General features: G+C 47.2%; 5 protein-coding genes across 5 annotated transcripts; 2 read left to right on the top strand and 3 right to left on the bottom strand.

Annotated features, from left to right (window-relative positions):
- Positions 1-238: 238 nt before the first annotated feature.
- On the top strand, positions 239-10,022 carry LOC6582493 (mucin-5AC). The gene is made up of 5 exons (XM_032731572.2): positions 239-822; positions 1,460-3,920; positions 4,095-8,366; positions 8,435-8,593; positions 8,658-10,022. The coding sequence occupies exons 1-5, from the start codon at positions 704-706 to the stop codon at positions 8,967-8,969; spliced, it is 7,323 nt and encodes a 2,440-aa protein (XP_032587463.1). The 5' UTR covers positions 239-703; the 3' UTR covers positions 8,970-10,022.
- Positions 9,912-11,516, bottom strand: LOC6582492 (F-box only protein 28). Its single transcript, XM_002008157.4, has 3 exons — positions 11,331-11,516; positions 11,130-11,257; positions 9,912-11,071 (listed from the first exon to the last, which is right to left on the bottom strand). Exons 1-3 carry the CDS (start codon positions 11,412-11,414, stop codon positions 10,228-10,230), a joined length of 1,056 nt encoding a protein of 351 aa, XP_002008193.1. The 5' UTR covers positions 11,415-11,516; the 3' UTR covers positions 9,912-10,227.
- Positions 11,517-11,660: 144 nt separating this feature from the next.
- On the top strand, positions 11,661-13,141 carry LOC6582491. The gene has a single exon (XM_002008156.4). It carries the CDS (start codon positions 11,678-11,680, stop codon positions 13,028-13,030), a length of 1,353 nt encoding a protein of 450 aa, XP_002008192.3. The 5' UTR covers positions 11,661-11,677; the 3' UTR covers positions 13,031-13,141.
- Positions 13,142-13,412: 271 nt separating this feature from the next.
- Positions 13,413-17,114, bottom strand: LOC6582490 (cell division cycle protein 27 homolog). Its single transcript, XM_002008155.4, has 3 exons — positions 16,479-17,114; positions 16,326-16,401; positions 13,413-16,255 (listed from the first exon to the last, which is right to left on the bottom strand). The coding sequence occupies exons 1-3, from the start codon at positions 16,500-16,502 to the stop codon at positions 13,578-13,580; spliced, it is 2,778 nt and encodes a 925-aa protein (XP_002008191.1). The 5' UTR covers positions 16,503-17,114; the 3' UTR covers positions 13,413-13,577.
- Positions 17,115-17,204: 90 nt separating this feature from the next.
- LOC6582489 (mediator of RNA polymerase II transcription subunit 4) lies at positions 17,205-18,258 on the bottom strand. Its single transcript, XM_002008154.4, has 2 exons — positions 17,923-18,258; positions 17,205-17,838 (listed from the first exon to the last, which is right to left on the bottom strand). Exons 1-2 carry the CDS (start codon positions 18,157-18,159, stop codon positions 17,290-17,292), a joined length of 786 nt encoding a protein of 261 aa, XP_002008190.1. The 5' UTR covers positions 18,160-18,258; the 3' UTR covers positions 17,205-17,289.
- Between the last annotated feature and the right edge of the window lie 52 nt (positions 18,259-18,310).

Genomic DNA, 18,310 nt, shown 5'->3' with positions numbered 1-18,310 from the left:
TGTTGATTCTCTTTTGACGATAATATCGATATACAACACATGTTGAACCAAAAGCAAATATTTCCACAACGCCATATATTAATTTTTAATTTTCTGTTGTGTAATATTAGAAAAATTTTCTATATCAATGAAAACCAATTTAATATATACAAATTACAAATTTAATTGACATAAATATACTTCTGCAGACACAGCTGCAAAACGATTGTCAAGAATGCGTTTAGCGACGATGTTTAAATTATATGTACATCTCTAATGTCATGGCGGACACAAAGCAAAGCGGTGGGGAAAAAAAATTATGTGCAAGCAGAATGGAAAATCTCACATAAAAAATTTAACTTTCTGCAGCCAGTGAATTGTAAACTAATAATGTGTACGATAACAGTAACAGTGAGACAATAATATATATTTTAGTATATCAATTACAAAGTGTACGGCTAGGTGAAATAACGAAAATATGACGCGAAAATATGATTTCAACTTCGTGCAGGCGCCACCAACAAAATCAGTGTTTGTAGTGTCAGTGGAAAATTGGCAATTGCGTACGTTTATGTAAATGTTGAGTACGGGGGAATAAAAACAAATTGCAATTATCATCTAAATATTAAATTTTGTATTAACTGTGTATTAATAACGGTCGTATTTGCACGTCTCAAAGAGAAAAATATTGGGGGAAAAAGAGGCGCGAAAAATTCGCAACAAAATGGTTGTCTCAAAAGACAACAAGCGTCGCCGTAAGGAAACGGAGACCCCGCCAACGTCATCGTCGTTGGCGGCAGCGGCGACCGTTGCTATAGAGTCATCACCTGAGATGCCCAAAAGGTGAGCCAATGCCTCCCCCTATCTATTTAGTCGATCGTAGATGACTGCATATGTGTGTAAATTCTCTACAGAGATGACGACGCAGTGGCAGTCACTGTTAAATGTACTAACAGCAATATCGCCCTCCCCGTCACACCCACACCTCTGCTCAACGTGAAGTGTGGTGCGCTACATTGTATAAGCAACAGTGTTCTTGGCTTTATATTGAAAATAATTCTAAAACAATTTATTTTGAAATACAGCAAATGAGTATTGGTGGAAGTCTTTTAAATTCTCAAAAAAAAAAAAAAGAAAACAAAAAAATTTAAAAGTAATAATATTACTGTTTTAAAGTTATAAATCAGTTTATTTTAGCTATTTAGCGGTTAAAAGAGCGCATCACTGTCGAACACGCTTCGTGGCGCTGTTGTTGCACAGGCCAAGGGCTGATTCGCAGTTGCTTTAGGGTAGAGCAGGTGCCCATGTGTGTGGGTGGGGTGATTGTGCGTGTGTGTGGCTGTGTACGTGTTGGGAAATTCGATGCGTTTTTGTTTTGTTCTTTGATTTTGCATTTGATTTGTATTCAGTTGCATTTGTTACCAATTAAAATCGACTCACACTTGTCTTTTGCGTATCTATGTCTTACCCACACCCACAGAACAAAGGTGCAGGCGCAGCGTAAATTTGCACAAGGCCAGAGCGCGCCCACCGCTGCAGGCGGTTTCAGTGCGGTCAACGTTGCAGCAGCAGCAGCATCCTCAGCGGCAGCGTCTGGACCTAGCACATCCACTGAAAGCCACCAACCACCGATTGAGATATTGCCAAATAAGTGTCCCAAGGCACATGATTTTGTCACATTTCTCTGTCTACGCGGCACCTCGGCTTTGCCCGCCCATTTGGACTACTTGAATCAGGGCAAGAGCAAGGCAAATGAAGCTCCACCAGCCAGCGATACCAGCAGCAACAGTAAAAAGAAGAATATTGGCAAAAAGAAACGCGGCAGACCAGCCAAAACAGCAGCAGCAACGGCAACAACCACAGCTAAAGCTAAAGTTGAGCAAATGCAACAGCAACAGACGCAGCAACAACAGCAGCCGCAGTTGGTGCAGCCAGAACTGGGAACAGCGGATAAAGCAGCTAGTGATAAAACTGAATCTGTGAAGCCTCTGCCAGCAGCTCCTCCTCCTGTGCTCCTGGCGGGCGCAGTGCGCAAGCGTGCCGAAGTAGTAGCCGAGGGCAATAGACGAGGCGCCAGGCGCACTGAGATCTTAAAGCGACGCTCGAATCGCGCCAGCAATAAGGAAAAGGAAGATGAATCAGAACAAACTAAAGATGATTCCGCTCAGCAAGGGGAAGACGAGGAAGAGGACGACGATGATGAGTTTTTCTCCGCCCACGATGCGAGTTCACGTAATGGTGGCGCTGATGAGACCAAGTCGGAAACGACACACTCGAATCCCAAACGCGGACGCAACCAGGCAATATCAGCAGCAGCGGCGGGTAGAAAATCACGAGCGGCTGTCTCTCCAGCGGTGACCGAGAACAGCAGCAGCAAGGATAAGGAAAAGGGTCCTGTGAAGCGGGTGCGGCAACGGGAATCGCCTATATTCATACCCTCGCCAGAGTCGTCGGGGCGTATGACACGCCAGCGGGCTTTTTTTGAGCCCGTCAAGGTGCCGCCCAAACAGGAGCCGGACACGGAAGATGAAAAGGAGAAGGAAAAGGAGGTGCAGGAGCAGAAGAAGCCCGCTGCAGCGACCGAGACCAAGAAGCGAGAGATCAGCAAGGAGAAAACCAACTCAAGCATTTATGCCAAAGATGCGGCCAAGAAGCAATTAGAAAACGGAAGCACAACCTCAACTGTGACAGCGACCGAACAGCAGAAGGGGCTGAATGTATTCGACTTCAGTTCCGACGATGAGCAGCCACTGGCCAAAGCCATAAAGCTGAAGAAGGGCGCTAAAAAGAGTGCAGCAGGAACAGGCGCAACTGCAGCAGCAGCAGCCGCCACAAGCAACGCACGTGGGCGCAAGTCAGCAGGCGGATCAGCAAAAAAACAGCAGCAGCAACGAGAAGAGGAGAAGGCAGAAGCAACGACACCCAGCAAGACGGAGGCGGAACAGTCCAAACCGAAGCGAGGAAAAGCGCTCAAAAAGAAAGCAGAAGAGGAAACTGAACAGCAGGAAGAAGGAGATGGAGAGTCAGAAACATCGCCGCCCTCGCCCAAGAAGCCGGCCCAGAGTGCTCGTCCCGTGCGTCGTCAGGCGCAGTCAAAGGCAAGCAAAGCCGAACGATCAGTGAGTCCCAGTCCGCAGCGGAGTCAACGGCCGTCGCGAAAGACGAAGGAGGCGGCGGCTATCTATATGGGCATCATTGGGCACAAGCTGCAGATGGCGGACGATGAGGAGGATGACCTATCGTTGAGCAGCTTTCCAGACATACCTAATGTCAAGCAAATGGAGAAGATGGAAAAGGAGATGAAGAAAAATGCGTCTGGCAAGTCAGGAACAGCAGAAAGTTCAAAAAAGTCTAATAAATCCGCAGCTGCAGCGGAGACGCAAAATGCAGCAGGAGCAGCGGAAGCAACAACTGTAGTTGCAGATGCCGAGCAGAATCCGGCTCTATCTTCACCAGAAGCGACAACAGCAGCAGCGCCGCCAGCCCCAGCGAGACGTGGTCGTCCGCCCAAGCAGGCAAAAGGGGCAACGGGTGGTGCGAGTGGATCAGCGGCTCCGACTGGCAAGCCACAAATTGAGGGCATGCTGGTAAAAAAGGGTGCACTGGCCCTGGCCAAAGCCAAGTCCGAACAGCAGCAACAAAAAAACCAACAGCAGCAACAAAAAAACCAACAGCAGCAACAACAACATCAGCAGCAACAGAAAGACGACTCCGATGCGGAGGAGGATTTTTTAATCAATGAGGAGCTAAACGAAACCAAGCGCAAGCTGGAAAAGAGTTTTAGCGACTCAGATGACGAGCCATTGGCCATTAAAGTGCCCTCAGCAACAGCCACAGCAGCGGCAGCAGCAGCAGCTGCAGCAGCAACAACAACAGCAGCAGGAGCAGGAGAAGTGACGATAACAACAACAACAGCAGCAACACCTGCAACAACAACCAAAGCCAGCAACAACAAAGCTGAAGATCCAACAACAACAGCAGCGGAAGCAACAGTTGCAACAGCGGCAGCAGCTGCAGCAGCAACAACAACGGTGGCAGTAGCAACAACAGCAACAGTTGCAGCAGCAACAACAGCAATAGTGGCTGCAACAACAACAACATCACCCACTCTTAAGCCTTTGACCCCGCAACCCAGTTGTCCACCCACTGCGCAAGGCACCACGCAGCTAACGATGCTGCCACTGACCGCCAAGCCCACGCCTTACTCCATATCGCCGCCCAGCTATGCGTCGGCTGCAGCCACACTGAAGGCCATGGAGAAGAAGTCGCCGGTGCCCACGTCGAAGATACTTAATGTGCCCGCCACGTATGCGCTTCCAGGTGCTGCGGGCGGCGGTCTCAGTACGGCAGCTGTGGGATTCGCGAAGACCTCATCGTATTTACCGCAAGCATCGCCGCATTATCATACGCCGTATGTGCGACCCTCGACATTTGGAGTTGCTGCAGCGGCGGCGGCAGCGGCAGCAGCTGCTGCTGGCAACAAGACGCCCCAACATCAACAGCAGCAGCAACTATCATCAACATTGGCCACAGCCAGCAGCGTGACATCCCCGTTGAAATATCAGACGCCACCCACAACTTATCCGCCGCCCATTGAGGCGTATCAGTGCCCCAAGATAAATCCCAATTTTCTAACGCCCAAATATGAGCGCAGCAGTGTTCTGCCGCGCGCCAACAACATTGTCAACAACAACAACAGCATCGGCAGCGTGGCAGCGAGCAATGCGCTGAGCAACAGCAGCTTTACGGCTACGACAGCAGCGCGCTCCACGATCAACAGCCTCACGACGCCTGTGGCAGCCGCACCAAAGAGCGTAACAGTTAGTCAGAGTCAAAGTCTCAATCTCAGTCTAAGTGCCACGCCTACGCCGATGGCCTCCACATCGGCGGCGGCAGCAGCTGCAGCGGCTGCTGCAGTTGCTTCGCAGCAACACCAACATCAGCAACAGCAACAACAGTTGCAGCAGCAGCAACAACAACAACAACAACAGAATCAACAACAGCAGCAAGCGTCGACAGCGCCAAGCCAACTGCAGCTGACAGCAGCAACAGTTGCAGCTGCAGCAGCAGCAACAACAACCACAGCAACACCTGCAACACAGACCAGCAACAGCAATGCGGACCCGCTGAAAGATGAAATCGGCAGCATCCTGGCACAGGCCACGCTCATGCCCAGCAAAGAGGAGTCGGGCAAGATTTTTGGCATAGCCAGCGTTAGTTTGGCCCAAAGCTCCGGGCCGGACAACACCAAATGCACGCTGGGAAAATGTGGTTCCATACACAAACCGGTGCTGGGGCCGGTGGTGCCCACCGAGGGATACTTTGGCGATCAGCTGTCGAGCAAGGAGCGACGCAAGGCCAAGGTGAACATGACGCACGAGCAGATACAAAAGTGGCTGATCGAGTGCAGCTCGAATCCGGACGAGATCCAGGATGATCTGGACGACGATTACGATGACAGCTTGCGGCCGCAGCAGGCGCAAACTCCACCAGGACCCACCACCCGCGATGACAAAGAGAGCACCAGCTTCAGCAGCTCCTCAAAGAATACGCGCGGCGAGCTGGGCAAGAGCGAGAGCGCCTGGTCAGCCAAGGGCCCGTCCCTGAAGGCGACCCCAGTGCTAGTCAGCAGTGCTACAACGGCGGCAACAATTGCTGGCAATCGCAAGGATACAGAGGCAGAGCCCGAAACTCTGGACTTTGACAAGTGCATGACGCCCGTGAATCTCACCCAGAAATCGCAGCTGGAAACATCGGCGGGAGACAAAAAGCCGAAGAATGCAGCCAGCAATAGTGCGAAGGCAGCTGCAACGCAGCCTGCTGCAGCAGCCGCTGGAGCGGGCAGCAAACGAAGCGCCACTGCCACGCCCACGCCCAGTGCAACGCCCACGCCGCCACCGCCGCCGCCCAGTAAACAGAAAGCAGCTAATAAAAAGCAGACAAATGCCGCCGCAGCGGCAGCAGCAGCAGCTGCTGCAAAACAAACAACGCCACCGCCCAGTCCGAGCAACACTAAAGCAGGAGCGTCAACGCCAGCCACGCCTACCAAGCGAACGCCTGTTTACCAGAGCCAGAGCAAGGCCAAGGCCCAAGCGCAGGCAGAAAGCAAGCAGCAGCAGCAGTCGACCAAAGTTGCCGAAAAAACTTCTATTTATGCCTTTGGCAAGGAGGAGGATTCAGCAGCAGCTGGAGCAGGTGGGGCTGCAGCAACAACTGTTGCAGCGGGCAAAGCAACTAATCGTCGTCGCAATGCAGACAATGATACAGCAGCGCCGCCGCCGGCGCTCAGCGAGCGCTCCCCGACGAAAAAACGCGCAGCTGCAGCGGCGGCAGCAACGGCAGTGCAGTTGACGCTCAGTCCCACTGATAAGCTGGAGAAGCCCAATAAAGCAGCAACAGCATCAGCAGCAGCGCGAAAGAAACAACAGCAACAACAACAACACCAGCAGCAGCAACAGCAGCAACAAGCAACAGCAGCTCCGGCAGCCAGCACAGGTGGAGATTCTGATGCTGAAGGCGCCACCTTCTATATACCACTGCTGCAGGGTGCAAGCGGTGGTGGTGAGGGCGGCATACAAGGCGTGGCCGTCAAGCTGGGACGCGAAGGTCCTGACGGGCCCAATCAGAAGGTCGTGATGCAGGCAACGCTCGTAACTAAAGCGCAAATGGACACCAATTCCTCGAAGCCGCTGCCGGACAATGAGCTGGTGAAAACGCTGCTCAATGCCGCCAATACAAGCAGCGATGCCGTTGCCGCCGTCATAGCAGCCACCAACAGCCTGAAGGCCAGCACATCATCTGCAGCAGCAACAGCAGCGACAGCGGCGGGCGCTGCAGCAACGGGCCTGGTTCGCGTCAATTCGAATTCTTCGCTCTTCTCCGGCTCTGGCAAGTCGCGCACTGCTGCAGTGACGGCCGCCTCGACAGCCCTGGCCAAGAAGTACAAGGATGATACGCCCATTAAGATGGCCAATAATACGGCATTCCCGCGACACGATGACCCCACCCAGATGGTCGAGGCGCCTATATTTAAGCCCACCGAGAAGGAGTTCGCCGATCCCATTGAATTCATTGAGCGCATCACACCGATCGCTGCCCGCTTCGGCATCTGCAAGATCATACCGCCGGCCAGCTTCAAGCCCGAGTGTCGCATCTCGGATGAGATGCGCTTCACGGCGTACAATCAGTATGTGCACAAGATGCTGCACCGCTGGGGGCCCAGTGCCAAGGAGCTGAGCGCGATCAAAAAGTACTTGGCCACCCAGAGCATTGTGATGAATCATGCGCCCTGGATTGGTGGCATGGAGGTGGATCTGCCGCGTCTATATCACACCGTGCAGGAGCTGGGCGGCCTCAAGGAGGTCATCGAGAAAAAGAAATGGGCCCGCGTGGCCGAAGAGATGTGCATACCGAAGCTCGCTCAGGATCGTGTGACCAAGCTGGACGACATCTACTGCAAGTACTTGTTGCCCTACGACACCCTCTCACCGGCAGAGCGGCAGAAGCTCTTCGATGAGGTCGAGGCGGATTGGGCGAAGCGAGAGGCACGCGCTCGACGCAATGCGGATCGTTTTGTGAATAGTACCGAGAGCGTTTCAAACGAGGAGGACGATGTATCCACGGACGAGGACGAGGAGTCGGAGGAAGAGATCGATGGCGTTTCGATGGAGTGCATTGTCAAGGGCCGCAGCATGGCGCTCAGTCAATTCTATCGGATAGCGCGCAACACCATGGCCCTGTGGTTCAAGAGCACCGATCCGACGGTCAACGAAGTGGAGGCTGAGTTCTGGCGCCATGTAGCCGTGCGCGACAGTCATGTGTGCGTGCATTCGGGCTCCATTGATAGCTCGGGCTGGGGCTACGGTTTTCCTAGTCCGGGTCCCAAGGGCAAGGGCTCAAACTATGGGCGTCATCCGTGGAATCTCAAGGTTTTGACCAATAATGCGGGCTCCGTGCTGCGCTCACTTGGACCTGTAATGGGTGTCACAGTGCCCACGCTCCATGTGGGCATGCTCTTCTCCGCCTGTTGCTGGTATCGTGATCCCCATGGGCTGTCCTGGATAGAGTATCTGCATACAGGTGCCTCCAAGCTGTGGTACGGCATACCCGACGACCAGAGCGCCAATTTCCGTTCGGCGTTGACGTCGCTGATACCGACGCACTGTCAGAATAAGACGATTTGGCTACCCTGTGATACGGTGATGGTACCTCCCCATATGCTCACCGATCGCGGCGTCTCGCTGTGCCGCATCGAGCAGAAGCCGGGCGAGTTCATTGTAGTTTTCCCGCGCGCCTATACCTCCAGCCTTGCCACGGGCTATGTGGTCTCTGAGAGCGTCTATTTCGCAACTATGTCGTGGCTTGACTTAGCCAAGGATGATTTCAGGGTAAACCTCGAATATAGCTTGCATATTAAACTAAATTAAACCATTTAATATATGTTTTGCCGTTGCAGGACATTCATGAGAGCTGTGAACCGGCAATGTTCTCCCTGGAGCAATTGCTCTTCGCTCTAGGCTACGATCAGCGCGTCAATTCGGATACACTGCAGCAAATGCTGCCCATGCTAAACGAGGTCTGCGAGAAGGAATCTGCGGCACGCGAGCAGCTCAGGGTATGACATCATTAAAATGGACAAGAAAAATAATTGATAATTGAAAATTCGCATTTATTTTTAGGCCGCTGGCGTCACATCCACCGAAAAAGTGCAGGCGGAGAAGGGTCAAAAGGCCAAGAAGCAACAGCAACCGCCGCACAAATCAATTGAGAGCGAATGCGATCTATGTCGGGCCAATCTGTATATATCGATGGTGCGCACCGAGGAGGGCAACGTCTACTGTTTGCAGCATGCGCTCAAAAATCTCAACAACGGCAACATTCAGGCCAAGCAATGTAAACTAATCTATGCGTACAATGTCGACGATATTCAACAGCTGATACGGCAGCTCCAGGAGAAGATTCAGCACAAGGCAGCCGTTAAGAAAAAGTAGCAACGTCGGCGACGCTACTAAATGAGCGCAATTATGATATAAACGATCTAAAACGATTTAAACAGCAGTGTTTAAGTATCTTTGTATATAGGAAATAGCATATATGCATAAATGTATTTATAAATCTTGTAGCATATAGATTATATATAGATTTATACATATATGTGTGTGTAGGGTTTTCATCGTGGCAATGCTTGCAATTTGACTAGTTTATACAAACATAAATATATATATATATATATACATATACGTGTATAGATATATATTTATAGGAATGCATCAACAATAGGTGTATATAGCAACTAATAATGTTTAAGTAACGCGTTTGCAATGATTTTGTTTTCCATTTTCTTTTGTTATTACTGAGTATATATATATAGATTTATCCTGTGTGTTATTGATTGTATATGTATATATACTTATACTGAAAGAATCAACTTAGGAATTAGTTAGCTTACAATTAAGTCAAGAGCTTGCGCTCGCCGTCAGTTAATACAAAGATTTAAGCACACTGCTAACGAGTGGCAATTTCTACTACCTTTTTTACACTAAAATATGTACGATTAACAATTACTATAAGCAACATATAGACATCTGATATGAATGGGAGACGTACTCTTAGATAGCAATAGCAATAGAAATAGAAATAGCAGTTGGCCCAGCGCGCTATAACCAAACTAATCTAATGCAAGAATAACTTCCTAAACTCCTGGCAAATCTTGCAGCTGATATAGCGTTACATTTTATAGATGTTCCAGTTTGATGTAATGTACTTTTTAAATATACATGTATGCATTATTTATCAAATACCAGTGCTATATATAGTAAATGGATAAGCACACACGCAATCACACAACTCTTGACAAAGCAAACCCAAAATAGTAATGAAAAGTAACTAGACAACAGTCCATATTTCAAGTCAAATGAGGTATGAATGGGAAGTTTAATATAGATGTTCTATGTATTTATATAGTTGTAAAAGTGTAATACAATATTTAATTAACAAGTGCAACAATAAATCTTAACTCGAAATATTACAAGTTGCACGGTAAACTTTTCACTTTCGCCTGATTATTGCTATATAGTACACCTATGTATTTAATCCGTATCCTAATTGCCGGCAGCAGCTTTATGGAGACTACGTTATCTTACCACACGATCACATCCATTTACATTCATGTATATAGTATTCGAAAGTACAGTGCTTAACCTACGGCCACATCTTAAGTACGATCTTTACAGCCTACATAAGGCAGCACTAAGCCTTCGGTTTCTTGGTCGGTTTCAAACAATCGGTAGTCTTTGCTGAGCGCTTTAGAGCGCCACTTGCAACATTTGGTTGGGTCTCCATGGGCTTGCCTTTGGCCATGACATCCTCGAGTTGACGTTTGAGTTCGAACACTTGGGTTGCCAGTTCTGTAATGCTGCCCATCGCTTCCTGCAGGCGTCGGTCCTGCGCTCTTCGTGAATTTTCTAGAAGGCGCACTTTCATCGTCAGCATCTTTTGTGTTTGCAATTGGCGCTGCAGCTGTTTCGCTTGATAGTTATATTTGCAATGACATTCAGTGGCATTTTTAACATTATCGGTGGTGGGCAGTGATTTGGCCAATTGCAATGCTTGCAGCAATGCATTATTTTTGTCGTTCATACAATGCATATTGTGACATCGGGCTGGCGGAAGCAACGGTTCCTGGTGCGCCAGTGGCTGCTGGATCATCGGTTGCTGCTGGTGAATCTTCTTTAAAGCACTGACCTTGACGCCATTGAAGCTGATGTCACCCAGGGCGCCACAGACAACAACGCGTGCGTTGGAGGACTCGTTCATTTTCAAGGCTGTCTTAAAGTTTATAGCAATTTTCTCATCAAAGTGCTCAATTGCCATTGAGGAGATGTCGCGCAGTTCCTGCAGCACTTCATGCGGACGTAACGGCTTGGTTGTGCCTCCCAACAGTTTCAATATATTATTAATTTCATCCAGGACGCGACCGGGTATAAAGCAGCATATCTTCAAATCGATAAACTTGGAGTACGTCATTGTGAGCATTGAAATACGTGTCTCGATGGAAGTCAGGATATCCGAGTGACGTGCCAGCATATGATTGCTGAATAATAGAGATATTTTATCAAATTCCACAATCAGTTTAATATTGTATGACCTACCGACGCTCTGACTCGCGACGTGGTAGTAGTGATTTAATCCTTTTGAAATTCTTGGCATGCTCCTGTACAACTTTATTGAATCCCGTGTTCAATACCTGTTGGCAAATATAGTTGAAGCGAGTGCAAACCTAGAACATCGCAGAAGTTTATGGAAGCGTCTAGGAGTTAGTTACGAATCACGAGTTGCGCTTTATTACATACCTCGCGTTTTCTGGCTACCTCATCGTATGAGAGTTGCTCGAAAATGTCCATTAACACCGTATCCGGTAGATCTAAGATATGCATTATTCAGTTTTACTTCGATGCGACTTCAGTTAAAGATTAAATATAACACCCAAACGATTCGGTACCAAACACAGCAAATGGCAGACGAAAACAAACTAAGGAAAAGAAAAATTATAGGCGTTGCCAGACTGTCTGTTGCTTGCGAGCAAATGCTGAATGATGTGACACGAATGGAGTAACTGTAACGGCAGCTTTGGTTTTGTTTTCTTTAAATGGTGGTAATTTGAAAAAAAAAGGATTTTATTCAACAAATTTGTTAAGCAATGATTACGTCGACTGAAATAATAAACATTAGTCCAGCTACTACACATTGCTCGGAGCTTGAATACTTGATAGCATTACAATCAGAGGAGGCGGGTTCGCAGCTGCGTCGCTCCCAACGTTTACGTGAGAAAAATTCTACTAAGGATGCTCTCGAATGTGCTACAGTTGCATCAGCTGAAGATAGAGCTGGCTCGCCTCAGCTCTTTGAGGAAATAGATGAAGAATGTAGCCAACTGGCTCAAATTCCACCCAACCATATAGACACACCAAAAATTTCTAGCAAAGGAGCGCCAGAAAAAACTCTGGAATCAGAATTAATGAATAATGGATTAGAAAAAACTTCCTTTGGCCGCATTCGCTCAGCATCGAGAAAAAGGGAAAGGCGTCCGAAAAAGCGGACTGAGACAGCTCAAGCGGTTACAACACAGATTGATCTGGTTCCAGCGTCGGTCAAAAGACGTGGACGCTCTCAAAGGAAGACTAAGGTAGCTCAGACGCTTACAGCACCGCTGTCTGAGCCGGTGCCAGAAATACTGCCTCTGGACCGCTTTCAACTAAGCTCCCAGCAGCAGATAGCAATATCAATGCCAGGCAAATCCAAGTCTAAATCCGGGACTAATCGAAAGCATTCTAAAAGCCAAATAAAGCCTGTGCAAAGCCTTCAACTCGAACAACAACCAATTATGACTTCTAACGCCGGCAAAGAGAGAGATTCAGCAGGGATTTTGCAGTCCACGACCACTAATCCATTGGCAGCTGTAGCCCCACGCAAGGTTTCCACAGTGGCTACCAATTCGACTCAATCTTATTCATATCAGTGTATGAATTTGACTCAGACTCTCTTGCCGGAGCGTTACCCAGCTCATTTTATCCATCAGCTACCATCGGCACCGAAATATGCGACTGGAACCATTCTTTCGGGTGAATTACAACGTGTCAGCTCCGCAACAATGGTCGATGAATCAAATAAAATGTCTGATTCGATATCTGCTGATAGCGAAAAGCTTTCACCATCCCCACCGAATGTTGAATCGTGGGGCTCAACGACGCCATCTTTAAGTGAATCACTAACCGAGGTGTTTGGTACTAGGAAAATTCGAGATGCGTTGAATATAGCATTGCCACGCCAGTATCGAGTGCAGGAATCTCAGCTGCCCGACATTGCATTCATGCTGGGCGTTAAAGTCGAGCGCCTGCGCAACGTCTTGGAGTTAACTGAGCGCTTGACTCTGGATGAACTGCAGCAATCGCGATATGAATCGTATGACTTGTCTAGCGAAGAGGAGGTGGAGTTAGTAGGAAAGCCAAGTCCATATAAACTTACAACAAAATCTTATAAAATTGTAGGTTAATTTGTATATTATTTTGTCATTTATCATGTGGAGCATCAGTGACGCATCCCCAAACGACGTCTTTAGGCTTAATTTAAATAATCAAATATGAAAGCATCATCTAAATCCTGATTCACATCGAGTGGCAAATCTAAAACTGATATCGATTACAATTAATTTCGTCAATCGAGCATCGAAAGTGGGCAACGTCACTGCGCGCCCATTTTTGAAACTGAACTGATTGTTTTCTTTGAATTTGCATTTGGTTTTCTTGATTTGATTTTTAACTTAAGCGATCATTTAAATTGTTGTATTTTGTATAATTTAGTTGGTAATTGGTATATAATGTATATTATTTTTGTTTGTTGCCTAAGACTTTCAGAGTGCACAGAGACAGAGAGAATTGTTTAAACCTTCTTCATCTTATTTTTTGTTTTTGTTATAAATATCCTAAATCTAATCGTTATCTAAACTTCAATATAATTCATAATTGTTTTTTTTTTCTCCTTCAAATATGTATGTATTAATTATGTAATTATATACAAGCGCTCAGACTTGGAGACATTTTTTAGTAGTCGCTGTCGTAGCTAACATCCTGCTGCGCCTGCGTTGAGTCGTCGGAACGCTCCGATGTTGGTTCAAAGTCAACATCAAGAGCATTGTCATTAGCTGGGCAGCAATTGGGATGCGCCATTGAATCGAAGGCATCTTTGATTTGATTGTTGGCCCCCTTGGGATCCAGATCGGTGGCCCAGCTGAAATGCATCAGTGCCAAATCCATGTTGCCCAGCGTCTTGTGTATTTTACCAATTAGATAAAATACAACTGACTCCTTTGGCACAATTTCCTTCAGCTCCTCCAGCTCACGCAATGCCTCTTGATATTTGCCCAATGAGAAATATATTGAGCCGCGATGGAATCGGGCCAAAGGATTTTTCGGATCTATCGTAGCTGCCGTATTCAGCGTCTGCAGTGCCAAATCCTTCTTCTGCATAAAGAACTGCATCGCTCCAATGTGCACCAGAATGACCGAGTTCTGCGTATTGATCTTGAGTGCCTTGAGATAGTGCAGCTCGGCCAGTTCGTATTTCTCCTGCTTGGAGTAGATGGTGCCTATGCCAAACCAGGCATTATAATGCCGCGGATCGCGTACAACTGCTGCTCTAAAATAGTCCATGGCCTTGTCAAATTCCTCGGTAAGTACCAGTTCGTGGCCCAGGAGCGTGTAACTGTAAACGAAGTCGGGATCCACTTGCACCGCACGCTTAAAGAATTTGATGGCCGTCTCATGCTCCTTGTGCAGTGAAAAACAATTGCCAGCCACACACCACGTAACCGGACTGCGCTTATCCTGTGCAATCAGGTCCTGCGCCAGGGCCGACAACGCCACCTCCTTTTGCAAGTGCCATAGGGATGTGGAATAGATTTCCATGTACTCCAGGCGACGTGGCTCCATTTCGTGTATCCGCTTGAATATGACCACAGCAGCTTCGTATTCACGCAGCTCATAGCGACACAAGCCAATCAGCGATTGCACCCAACTCGAGTTCAGATGATGCTTTGGTATAGTTGCCTCCAGATGCATAATAGCCGCCTTGCATTGAAACGATGACAGTAGTTTGTAGCCCTCGGCAAGGTCCCGGAGAAGCAGCATTAGACCGTCTGCCGATTGCTTTTTCATGGTTAGCAGCTGATGCGCCAGTGTTTGGGCATTATTCAGGCTATTGTTTAGCAGGACTTTGGCGTCGTCGGCGCTGCGATTGTTTACTCCTGTTTGATTGTTGCCGCCGGCTGTCGCAGCCGATGTGATTGTTTCCACTTTTTCTTTCTCCTTGCGTGATTGCTTTTCGCTCAGCTTCTCGGCGAGATGGTGATGCGACTTCTCATCAATGAGCTCGTTGCTTAAACAGATTTTCGTCATGCGTGACGATTTGGTTTTACGTGGCGGCGATCGCGGCTGAACAAATTTATTGTTATTCGTGATGTTGGGCGATTTGTTGTTCTCCTTGACCGAGTATGCCGAATTGCTGAATAACCGCGAGCTGCGACGCACCGCCGCATTAGGATTGGGTGGACCATTGCCCACCACATTGTTTGGTGTACGAGGCGTTATATTGCCAGCCTGCGTAAAAACGGCGGGTTTACTCTTGTCCTGACGATTGATGAGGCCACCAACATGCGCCTTAAATTTCTTTCCCATCATTTTTGGCTCTTGATTAACCTCCACAAGCATTTGGGGCAATGGCGAATACGCAGACACACTCAAATTTGCTTGCAATACAGCTGAGCCGCCATCGGAGGGACTAGTCAGCGGCATAACGCCAAAGCTGGGAGTTAACGGTGATATTGCAGACAAATATTTGAATTGCTTCCGAAACGGTGTGCCGCTGTTGGCATCATACAATTGCTGCGGGTGCTGTTGATGCAGTTGTGTGGGAGCATCATGCGTTGCATAACCCATAGGCGTGTCCTCGAGCAGCATCATACTTGAATTGGTGTTCTGCTGCTGTTGAACGCCACCGCCGCCACCACCTCGCAGCATGGTAATAGAGCTGTTGAGATTGTTATTGTTGTTGTTGTTAATGTTGTTGTTTGGTGTCATCAGATTCTGTAGGGTGGCCAAGCTGCTGCCGTTGTTGTTCTGCTGCTGTTGCTGCTGCTGCTGCTGATTGTGGTCCACTGGGGTATTTAGTATATAATGTGAATTATTGCTTATATTGTTTAGCAAAATATTTTCTAGCTGCTGTTGCTGCTCGTTAGCAGAGCTGCCGCTGAACAGCACCATCGAATTGGCGTTGGCGCTGCTGCCTTGGCAAGTGTTGAACACATCAGTGCTTTGAATTTGGAATATTGCCGCGGTATCCGTGTCCTGACCCAGCAGGCACAGATCGGCAAACGCATGCCACATGAAAGGGTTCAGTTTGAGCGCTCGTCGTAGTGCATTCACTGCCAGCTTCTGGCGCTCTGTGCGCATACAAATCTGCGCCACCAATTGATAAGCGAAACAGGCAATATCCCCAAACTCACGCTGCAGCTCATCGAAATGTTTGCTATCCGCAAATCCACTCGAAACCAGAGCACTTTCCGCCTCTGCGTACTTTTTCAGCTCGTAGGCGCATTTGGCCTGCAAGTAGCGGCATTGGGGGGAGCGTCGCGACTTCTCTTGTAGCAGCCAATAAGCTTGATCCAATTGATTTGAACGATAATAGCTGGTGGCTAACAAATATATTGTCTCATCACTTTCCACTGCAAGAACAAAGCACATCAACCATACATTTTTTTATATGTAAGTATAACAAGTGAAGGTTTTACTAACCTTCTGAGCAGAGGCGTTCCGCCAGGAAAACTGCATCCCTATTATCGTAGTGGTTCAGACAGTGCCATATGGCGGCCTATTCAAAGCAGATTGAAAATAAATATAGAAAAAATGTATGATTTTTTTTACTGTAATCGTTTGCTATCGATTTACCTGTACAGGCTCTTGTATCATCATGATTTTTGAATTTAATGTCTAACTATTTGTAGAAACTCTGTATCCGCTCCGACGCCACGACGCCACGAGCTTTTCTCTTAGCTAGGCGCCCTAGTTACACTTTTAATCCGGTTTCGGTAACAGTATCAGTTTTCTAGGGGCCTTTTTATGCTTTACATACGTAAACTAGATACACGCAATGGATCATGCTGCAGTCAATCCGCACGATGTGCAATTTTCCAGAAATTTAATGGAAAAATAGTGTCGTGTGTGTGTAACTTTAATGCGGGGTGTGCTGCGGTTCTGCTGCTTCTACTGCTGCTGTTCCCTGACCACCACCTCTAATATTGCGCTGGCGAGGCTTCTCTTCTTCTTAAAGCACGTACCTCACCACTCCGTACGTCGTCAGTCAGTTTTTCGTAACAATTTTCAAGGCCTTTGCATTAGCTATACCGCAAACACACACACTCACACATTACAGAATAGACTTGTTTTATTGTAAACCGAGTTATATATCATATACAGGCAAAATTTAAAGCCTTTCTGGTTCCATTAAAAAACTAAAATTTGTCGAATTATTTCCGTGTGATTGGCGATGCCAGCAAATTAATTGCCATTCTCTCGCGTAACGATGTGTGAATGTCGATAACTACGCGAACACCAAAAGTCGCCATCGATATCGCGAAAGGATAATTTTTAAATAAATGTTTACCTATGTAGACATTTACATATATAAATATTTTTGTTTTTTAATATTACGTATATATATATAACTATCTTAATTGCTACACTATTACTATTTGTGCATCTATTGCGAATCACTTGAGCTAGAACTTGAGCTGTCTGTGGACATGACCTCAACATCATCCTGAGCTGAAGATTCTTTGTGTGCACGTGTTTCTAGAGCTACAGAGTTGCCAGATGCTCCCATCATATGCAGTTCACCAAGATTCCAACTGAATTGATTTTGGAATGCGTTTGGTACTTCGTTTCCACTGCCCGCACTGCTGCCTCCAGTACCACTCAAATTGCGCTGGGCATCTGACTGAATAGCGCTATTTTGATGCGTGACAAGTCCGCCGTTTATGTTCTGTTCAGATTTACCCAAGAGTCCATTCCGCATTTCAATGTCTGTAGGATATGGCCTTCGAAGATCCCCAATGCACCAAGTCAATGGAGCGCTCACTGCATTTGCTGAACTAATGCGGTGTGCGTATTTTATGAGTTCCTCAGATGACACCGGGCGCTTATTCGCCTGATTAATGCTAGCCAGCTTTTGGCGTGCCTGAAATATGGCTGTGGAGAGTATAAGCTCTGCGTCTTTCAGTGATTTTTGTAGTTTTTGTATTTCACGATCCTAAAATGAAAATTTTGTTTTAGATCAGATATATATCAGTTGTAACAATTAGACCACTGACCAGAGAACAGTGATTAGACTTACATGTATTTCGACTTTAGCACGCAATTTGTCCATTGCTTCCTCCACTTTAGCCTGCTCCTCTGCCAACTCCAACATTTTTCTAAACTCCTCATCTTTGGAAACCAACAAGTCGAGCAAATCCGCCAATTCGGTGCTGGATATTTTTTGATGCGCTTGTTCTATTAGTTCCTTAGATATCATTTCAATATCATCAATTAGCAGCAATAATCGCTCTTTAGTACTTAAATGAAACGACATGTTTTGCTGACTCGAGTAATAATTTTCTTATTATTGTTTTTATGTTCTCTACTTTTACATGAAAATGCCGAAAGTATTTGCAAGACCAACTAAGGCATCGATGCCATAAACAAGCTTGGGCGATAGCTTGTTATCGATATAGTTACATATT

Source organism: Drosophila mojavensis, unplaced genomic scaffold (genome assembly GCF_018153725.1).
Source record: "Drosophila mojavensis isolate 15081-1352.22 unplaced genomic scaffold, ASM1815372v1 contig_74, whole genome shotgun sequence".
NCBI lineage: Eukaryota > Metazoa > Arthropoda > Insecta > Diptera > Drosophilidae > Drosophila > Drosophila mojavensis.
This window is presented reverse-complemented; position numbering and strand designations above follow the sequence as displayed.